The sequence below is a fragment of the Zingiber officinale genome, chromosome 8A, assembly GCF_018446385.1.
Source record: "Zingiber officinale cultivar Zhangliang chromosome 8A, Zo_v1.1, whole genome shotgun sequence".
Classification (NCBI taxonomy): Eukaryota; Viridiplantae; Streptophyta; class Magnoliopsida; order Zingiberales; family Zingiberaceae; genus Zingiber; species Zingiber officinale.
The window spans coordinates 128,921,674-128,930,071 of record NC_056000.1 but is presented as its reverse complement, the minus strand read 5'-3'; the positions used below and the strand labels follow the sequence as shown (position 1 = coordinate 128,930,071).

The window sequence follows — 8,398 nt, the reverse complement described above, 5'->3', positions numbered from 1 at the left end:
TATAAGTGAGGCATTTACCTCGAGTTTGTCGAGATTCAAACTCCAGACTTCATTGATGGCAACACCTCATGTGCTAGCCACTCGATCCATGCGAGAGGATTAGAAATTCAGTATTTCATGATTAGATGTCCAACTTACAAATTTTTTTTTTATCATAATTAGAATTATAAATATTTGAATGATAATTTAATGCCCATCGGCGCCCAATGCAGCCGGAGTTTCTATCAAAACTCATTCAACGTTGTGCTAATGACCTTTCACTTGACTTCATAGAATTTTGCTTTTAACAAAAATACCCTCGAGACATAAAATTTTACGGGAAAACTAAAAAAAGACACTTTTTATACGATTTGTTAGAGGGGACGCCCCTTTTGTATTTGGGCACCCATCTTGCTTTTATATACTTCTCTAAATTATCATTATTTTTTTTGTGTTATTATAGCCGATACGAGTTTATAATATGGATATATATTTCAACTCTAATAAATATAAAAATATTTTACAATAACTATAAATTATAAAAAATAATGAACAAGGTACTCTCGAACATATTCGATCCATAAAAATTTTTACATATGCACACGCAAACTCTAAACTCATAAAAAAAAAATTTTAATTTTTTATATCATATAATAAATTGATAAAAATAAATATTACATTTGATCTTAACCAAATGACTAAGAAAATTATGTTTTTTAACGTCGTGAGTCTAAGATATTTATAGAAGAATTTTTGCTCATGATGCTATCAATCCTAAAATGTGAGATTAAAATTTTTTTATAATAATATGTATTTTGAATATAAAAAATAAACAGAGAAAATTATTAATAAATCTTAATTTATTATCAGTGTGAAAAAAATATTAATATAATTTAATTTAAAATTTTATCAAAATTAATTATTATAGCGTTCAAATTTTTAATTAAATAGTAATAATAAGATAGTAAGATTATATTATAACATCATTTCAATTCTAATCAACACTAATGATATTATATTATAGTAATTACCATTCAATGTATGTAGGTTAACAGCAATCAATACATGTCAACGTCATATTATAACGGTTATAAATCATAACTACTGTAAAATAAATATATTATTTTTAGTCAATATCAGTTAATATTATATTTTATAGTAATTATAAAATTATAATTATCTGTTATAAATTACTATAATTATTTAGCAGTTATGATGTTATACTGCCTACGATAGTATAAAAAATAATAATAACTTTAAAAAATAAAATGTACGTTTTTTTATAACAATAAAAAAATATCCGTGTGAGATGATTAAAAAATATATATATATATAAGTGCCCTGATTATAAAATTTCCCAAGGCTTTGAAATTTTTTTCACAAAATTCGATAGATTAGTATATATTTTGCAAATAGAGATAAATTGGAGCATTTTGACAATAAAAAAGGGGCAAAATGGAAAGAGTTCCGTAGTCATGGTCATAACGTCACCCCTGCAAAGCCTAAGGGTCGAGTCGGTCATTCGATATTTCTGGCGGCTTCTCGTCGATCGTTTTAATTACTGGTCGCGTTATCGAGTTCCTTCCCCGTCGTTGGACACGATCCTCACTACGTCGCTACGATCCTTCCCGTTCCAAACCCTAAAAATCTGCGCAGATCCGGTCGCTTCCTCGGCCTGAAATTGTAGGAGCAAAAGGATCGAAGGCCTCAGCTCATGTCCGTGGAGAGATCGTTCGAGGCGTGGGAGGAGGTGCAGCGCCATGGCCTTGACCTCGCGGATCGCCTTGCCCAGGGTTTCAACGGCCTCCTCCAGTCTCATATCGCTCCCCCTGCCTTTCCCTGGCCTCCCCCCGGCAAAACCGACCCTGTAATCTCGCCCTCGGCCGTCGCCGCGGATGGCGTATCAGCCATCCTCGCCATCGGCAACCGCCTCGGCCAGGCCGGCGCTGAGTTGGGCGACGGTATCAACGGGGTTGTGCAGCAGTTCTTCCGGAATCTACCTGTGCCCTTTTGGCATCAGGAGGATGAGAGACGGGCGGCTCAGCTAAGGTTGGATCTTGATAGTGCTAGGAGGAGGGACGAGGCCGTGGAGATGCGATGCAGCAGTGCTTCTGCATCTGCTTCTGGTTACGAGGAGATCAGATTGACTGCAGAACAGTTTGGCGGTGGGGGATTTTTGGAGCCGCTGGCAGCAACGGAAGGAGTTGATGATTCGGAAGATGAGGAGAGACTTGAGTTTGATTTGAGTACTTCTAGATGCTTCAGAAAGCCTCAGGTGGGGAATAAGACACTTCTTAAGATTGTTGTACTTTTAATTTTTTTTTTGTCTTAATTGTTTGTTCCCGATTTTGAATGCATCTGATTGTTTATTAAATTGAGTGACCTGATGGATATTAGGTATCTTTGTATTGTATATTTGATCTTAGAAAAGATTCCATGCTTATTAGCCCTTGTGTAGAAGGTTAGATAAGCTTTACCAAAATATGGATAGTCACTCAACTCAGCCTGCATATCTATAATTTGAAGATCTTTACCTAATTTGGTTATGGAAGGTCAATATATTGCTCTTCTACTTTTTGAGTACCTATTTCTCATGCTTCCTCTCATCAATATCTAATAGTTCATGCTGCATTAACAAATGACAAAATTTATGTTTTTCAGTGTAATGTTACTCATTCATAAACATGAAGATATTGAAGCAGTTCTAATATTTTCTGAATTTTATTCTCACCTTTAACTAAGTAAATGCTTGCTGAATTATATGTTTAGCTTTAAATTAGCCAGTATTTGCATAATTTTGTTTGTGTACCATTCTATTTATTGCCGATGTGGATTAATTCATTTCCCATTTGCAAAGTTTTCCCTTATAGTTATTATATTACTCCCATACATTTGTATTAACATATGAATCGAGTCTCATTCTGTACTTTTTCAAAGCTATGTAGTTAGTAATATTTACATAAGATCTAGAGACTTTTTGCTTCTCCAGTGTCATCATTGATTGATGCATTTCTTAGAGGATAATGTTGGTTTGTAACTTCCATGCAGGGGATCATTAATATTACATCAATGTACAATAGTAGGACCAATGAAATTGAAAGCTCATTGGTGGCAAGGGGAGATCTTTGGAGAGTGGAGGCATCACGCAGCGGTTCTTCTTCAAGGAATGATAGTTCACCTCCTTTTCTTATCCAGCTTGGACCACTACTTGTTGTTCGGGATACAACATTTCTTTTGCCTGTTCATTTATCAAAGCAGCACTTGCTGTGGTATGGTTATGATCGGAAGGTAAAACTTTTTGAAAATTCAATGGTAGTATTTTTTTCTGCAAATTATTCATGCCAGGTCCGACTTTATTTTTTAATCATCTTCTACTTTACTTCATGATTTTAAAATATTTTCTATGTAATCCAAATTGACCATTGAGACTAAGCCTGGCCAAAAGCAAGAAATGGGAGATGCCAAAAAATCAGTTGTGTGCAATCCCATATCAGTTTGATAATAAAAAATCAGTAGGAATCACCTAATCTGGAATTTGGATTAAACTGTTTCTGCCATTTTGTTAATGCCAATAAAGAAGAAATTAGAGAGGGGGGTGGATGATTACGTTCTCCTTTTTGTCATGTGGCTAGGTCAGTCATGTACAATGTACATATCATGGAGGTGCTATTTCTCAGGCATGAGTTGTGATCTCCAATTGGGAAGACACTTAATGATTTGCAATTTTGCAGTGGGAAGATAGTATATATGGGTACGAAGGGTGACCCTACTCATGGGATTCAATAATCTTTCATTCTGGATAACTAGAAACTGGGTCTATGATAGATAAGACAAGATGTACTATCCATTACTCTAAAATAAGACGAGAAAAGATATAATATTCTATTGATTTGGCATAAGTGTTGAAATGACAAATTGTCCCTATAAATAGATGTCTGAATCATCTTACTACAATTCGTGATATACTTTCTATTAATAGATTCATTTTGAGAAAGAAAAGCTGAAGAAACTTTGAAGGTTCTCAATGAAAGATGAAAAGAAAAGGGAAGAAAATGAATGAATGACAATAATAGAAAATTGGGATAGCATTATATTTGCTCAAGCAATAAGAAGTTTGACATTCGTGATCCATGCTTTTCTTTGAAAAAATATTATATTGCCTTTGTTGATAATAACTTAATCATATTTGAGGACTTAAGCCTTAACTGTTTTCATGATCAGTTAGTTGAAGTACTGTCCATATTGGTTGACCATATTATTTGAGTAGAAATATAGACAACTTTGGCAAACCCTCTTGTTTCTTTTTCCCCACTCCCTATGTCTTTCTCTCGTTCTCTTCTAATCTGTCATCTACCACCTGTCCCTCCTCCTCCAATAGCTTTCTCCTCTCTCTCTTCCTTCACACGACCTCCTTCCTCTTTGGTTTCCCATAGCTCACTTTACCACCTCCTCTCTATTCTCTCATTGCACTTTTTTAGGTATGAAACTGAAACGTTGGTGATACTTTGTGTCTCATTTGTATACAAACCTATATTCCCACCCCCCCACCCTTTTTTTTTAATTATTTTCTATTATCTGACTTGCACATTCCTAAGTTCTTACCAAGGAATAAAAAAAATGAAGTCATTGATTTAAATATTACAAGGTTCATATATCTTCTATGTTATACTGAATCAAATATATACCAAGTGCTATTTACTTTCTTAATTCAGATTCCAATTTCCTATTGATTGTTCATCTCTTGGATTGTGCACATAGACTGCTATTGCAATCTCTGATATTTAACCATGAAAGCTTAAATTACTTGATTTTTTATATCCATGAAGCTCAACCCTTTTATGGGCCATTGTGTTAGAGACACTTACATTTCCATATCTACAGAATGGAATTCATTCCGTTTGTCCAGCTCTATGGTCAAAGCATAGGCGATGGTTAATGATGTCGATGATCTGTCTATATCCATTTACTTGTGTAAGTTTGTACTCCTCTATCCTGCCTTCACCCTTTCTGTGTTTTGTGTTTTTGTGTTTTTCCTACTTGACATATTTTTTTATCTCACTTTGATTTCCTTGTACAAGTGCTTTAGTCTAATAATTAAACTAATTGATTATAGATGTGCTAGCTATGGAAGTTTAATTTATAAAAAGCATCAAAAGTAAAAGCCATTCAGGTATTTCAAATGATTACTAAGGTAAATATGTTTTTTTAGCAGCGAATACTGATACACATAGGTGCAGAAATGTCTCATGAAGATCCTTATGACGTAGATATGTCTCATAAATATCCTTCTGACCTAAATCTTAATATTCTTACGGTGCACTCATAGTTCAGTTAACATGAAACATACATTGCATTCCTTATCTATCACCCATGCTAATGTCTATTATATGCATGAAGAACTAGATGAAGCTATTGTATGCTCTTGTCATGGCATTTAGCAGAGATCTTTTACACAAATTCTCCAGTTAAGTTATTTGAAATTATCTCTTCTTATATATCAAATTGTTGGCATACATCTAGTTTGCCCATTTCACTATGCTATGACCATCTTGAAAATATATTGTAAATTGAAAGATTTGACAATTTGTCAAAGCAACCATAGTTTAGATGATAAAAACAAAGGACAATTTAGTCAAAGCAACATAGCTTAGATGATAAAAACAAAGGATACACACATACCATATCCTCTGTTTTTTTTTTCAATGTAAATATAAAAGTGCATCCCTTGTTTTGGTAGCGAGCCTAGTGGCACATGCAGTTCATTTTAAGTGATCACTTATTAATATTATTATTATTGACTATTGTATTTCTAAATGATAGTTATAGAAGTATAAGGTCATTATGGGCTCAATCCACAAGCATAACTGAGAAACTGCATCTTCAGGAAAATCTCGTTTCCCTTATTTTTTTTTCCTTTGTAATTATTTTAGACCCCATCAAGAACAAAAAAAAAACTAATAATATAAAAGGTAAACCAAATTGCACTGCATGCTATAACAAATATTTTCCCTTCTGGAAATTTGTACAAATTCTTGATTGAACTCATCTGACTCGGTTCACTAGTTTGATTCAAGTAATTCTACTAAGTTGGAACGGTTGGACAATGTTTATCATCAATTCTTGCCCAGACCATAGTTAACTTGGCTCATGTAGGCCATAGGGTTATGTTATCCTATGGCCTGAAACATGATTAGAATTGTTGTAATGCTCTCATTGTAACAGGTGCAAGTATTTTTTTTCCAACTATACTACTATGTTTGTGGTATTAATAACTTAAAATCGATACCTCGCAATTCTGTGCATTTTCCATGGTGGTATCTTCCCTTTTTATGTTTGAACGTCTTGAAACATTTAGTCATAAACTCAGTTGGCATTTCATTCAGACTGTTGAACTGTGGATGTTCTTTGTTTAATTTCTTTATTTGCCATTGTGTCTAGACATTCATGGATTTGCAATTCCCAAATGGTCAACTGACATATGTGGCTGGTGAGGGCCTGACGACTAGTGCTTTTCTTCCTGTTCTTGGTGGGTTGCTTCAGGCTCAAGGTCATTATCCAGGAGAAACAAGATTCAGCTTCTCTCACAAGGTGAACCTCATGATTCAAGCTTCTTTTTTAAATCATAGAAGATTTCCTACATAGAAACTGTTGTTTTTCTTAATACTGTTATACTTTATAAATAGTTTGAGTAGGTGAGCTTTTGCCATAGTAATTTGCATCTCCTTTGATTTATCAGTTCTATGCCACTAGAGTCCTATGATTTTGTAGTTCTATGGTGCCCATCCATGTCATTTATCTACTAGATGACTTTTTCATAACCTGATGTGCCATTCAACTGTTGGTTCTTTTCTTGTCAGATTGATCATAATTCACTATACTGCATCAAATAACAAGTGAAAGGAAACAATATAGATAAGTTAATTGCTAGATGTAAATTAGAAATTGAATAATTGAACCTAATGTGTTCAACCATGAAAGGTTGTACCATAGCTTGACTTTACTACTGTCTTTTATGTAATAAGCAAATGCTTCTGATGCCTTGTGTTATTACTACACTGAACAAATTAGTGTTTCTTTTTTTGATACAGAACAAAAGTGGAACCCGCATCACACCAATGGTGCAGTGGCCTGATAAATCGTTTTCACTTGGGTTTGTACAAGATTTAGCTTGGAAGAGATCTGGTCTAATTCTACGTCCAACCATTCAACTCAGGTTTTACAATTGCTGCTACTTGATCAACCCTTTAGGTTTTTTTGTAGCATATATAGTGCATGCTTTTGGCCATCTCTTTCCACTATTTTCCTGATACTTTTTGATAGAAATGGATTTCCAGTTCATATTAATGTATTAGACCTAAACTGTATGTTTTTTTAGGAGTTTAGTATATGGATTTCCAGTTCGTATTAATAACCCTCTTTTGGTTATAGTCAACGCTGCATTATATCCATTGTTGATTGTGTTTGCATGCTGAAAGTACATCTAGTTCAGAATTTCAGAAGCCTTAGCCTGGTTGCTATGATTCTTCACCTATCCCGAAGTGAGAGATGAGATTGTGTTACCAAGCTGTTGCTTGACGTTTGCATGTGTACCAACTTTCTATTTTTCTTTTTGCGTGGCTAGTTGTCGTTGTCTGTTTGTTCAAATTAAGATACTTGATTATGAATTTATCTAAATACTCATATAATTTTTTTTCTTTCTGATTTTCATTCAGTCTTTTCTAACTTGCAGTTTATGCCCAACTTTTGGTGGAAACAATCCAGGACTGCAAACTGAGCTCACCCATTCTCTTGAGGAGCGACTTAGTTTAAGTTGTGGTTGTTCTCTTACAACGCACCCATCTGCTTTTGCATCTGTTGCTGTAAGTTCCTTAGCTCTCTGTGACAGTTCTTAAAATACTCTGAGGCAGATACAGCAGCTGTACTCTTTTCCCTTCTTAAGTTGAATTTATTGTGTGCTGACCAATCTGTCACCAAAGGTGGTCATTTTGACCTAATTTCCCTAAAACTTGCAGTTTGGGAGATCCAAGTGGAATGGAAATGCTGGAAAGACTGGTGTAGTTATTAGAGCAGAAATCCCACTAAGTTCGGTTGACAGGCCGGTCTTCTCCGTCCAGTTGAACAATGGTATGGAGTTCTGATCTTCCTTCAGGTCAATTGCATAGTGACTATGTACATAAAGTCACTGACAGATCTATTTAGAAGACATGATATTCCAATGCACAGAAAAATACTTTTCTGCGATGTTTCATAAAACTGTAAAACCAAACTGTTAGTGGAAAATTCACTAGGACAAAGATCTATTTAGAAGACATGATATTCCAATGCACAGAAAAGTACTTTTCTGCGATGTTTCATAAAACTGTAAAACCAAACTGTTAGTGGAAAATTCACTAGTCCAAGGCTTGAGCCCTTTTTTGTA

At 34.5% G+C, this 8,398-nt stretch overlaps 1 protein-coding gene across 1 annotated transcript; it reads left to right on the top strand.

Annotated features, from left to right (window-relative positions):
* The first annotated feature begins 1,501 nt into the window (after positions 1-1,501).
* LOC122010211 lies at positions 1,502-8,398 on the top strand. Its single transcript, XM_042566671.1, has 7 exons — positions 1,502-2,254; positions 3,028-3,267; positions 4,861-4,950; positions 6,418-6,567; positions 7,068-7,192; positions 7,709-7,838; positions 7,992-8,398. Exons 1-7 carry the CDS (start codon positions 1,694-1,696, stop codon positions 8,115-8,117), a joined length of 1,422 nt encoding a protein of 473 aa, XP_042422605.1. The 5' UTR covers positions 1,502-1,693; the 3' UTR covers positions 8,118-8,398.

Coding starts and splice junctions, on each gene's coding strand:
- LOC122010211 (XM_042566671.1), top strand. CDS start 1,694: ATGTCCGTGGAGAGATCGTTCGAGGCGTGGGAGGAGGTGCAGCGCCAT. Junction 3,268..4,860: donor GGTATGGTTATGATCGGAAG/GTAAAACTTTTT, acceptor CCATATCTACAG/AATGGAATTCATTCCGTTTG. Junction 6,568..7,067: donor GATTCAGCTTCTCTCACAAG/GTGAACCTCATG, acceptor TTTTTGATACAG/AACAAAAGTGGAACCCGCAT.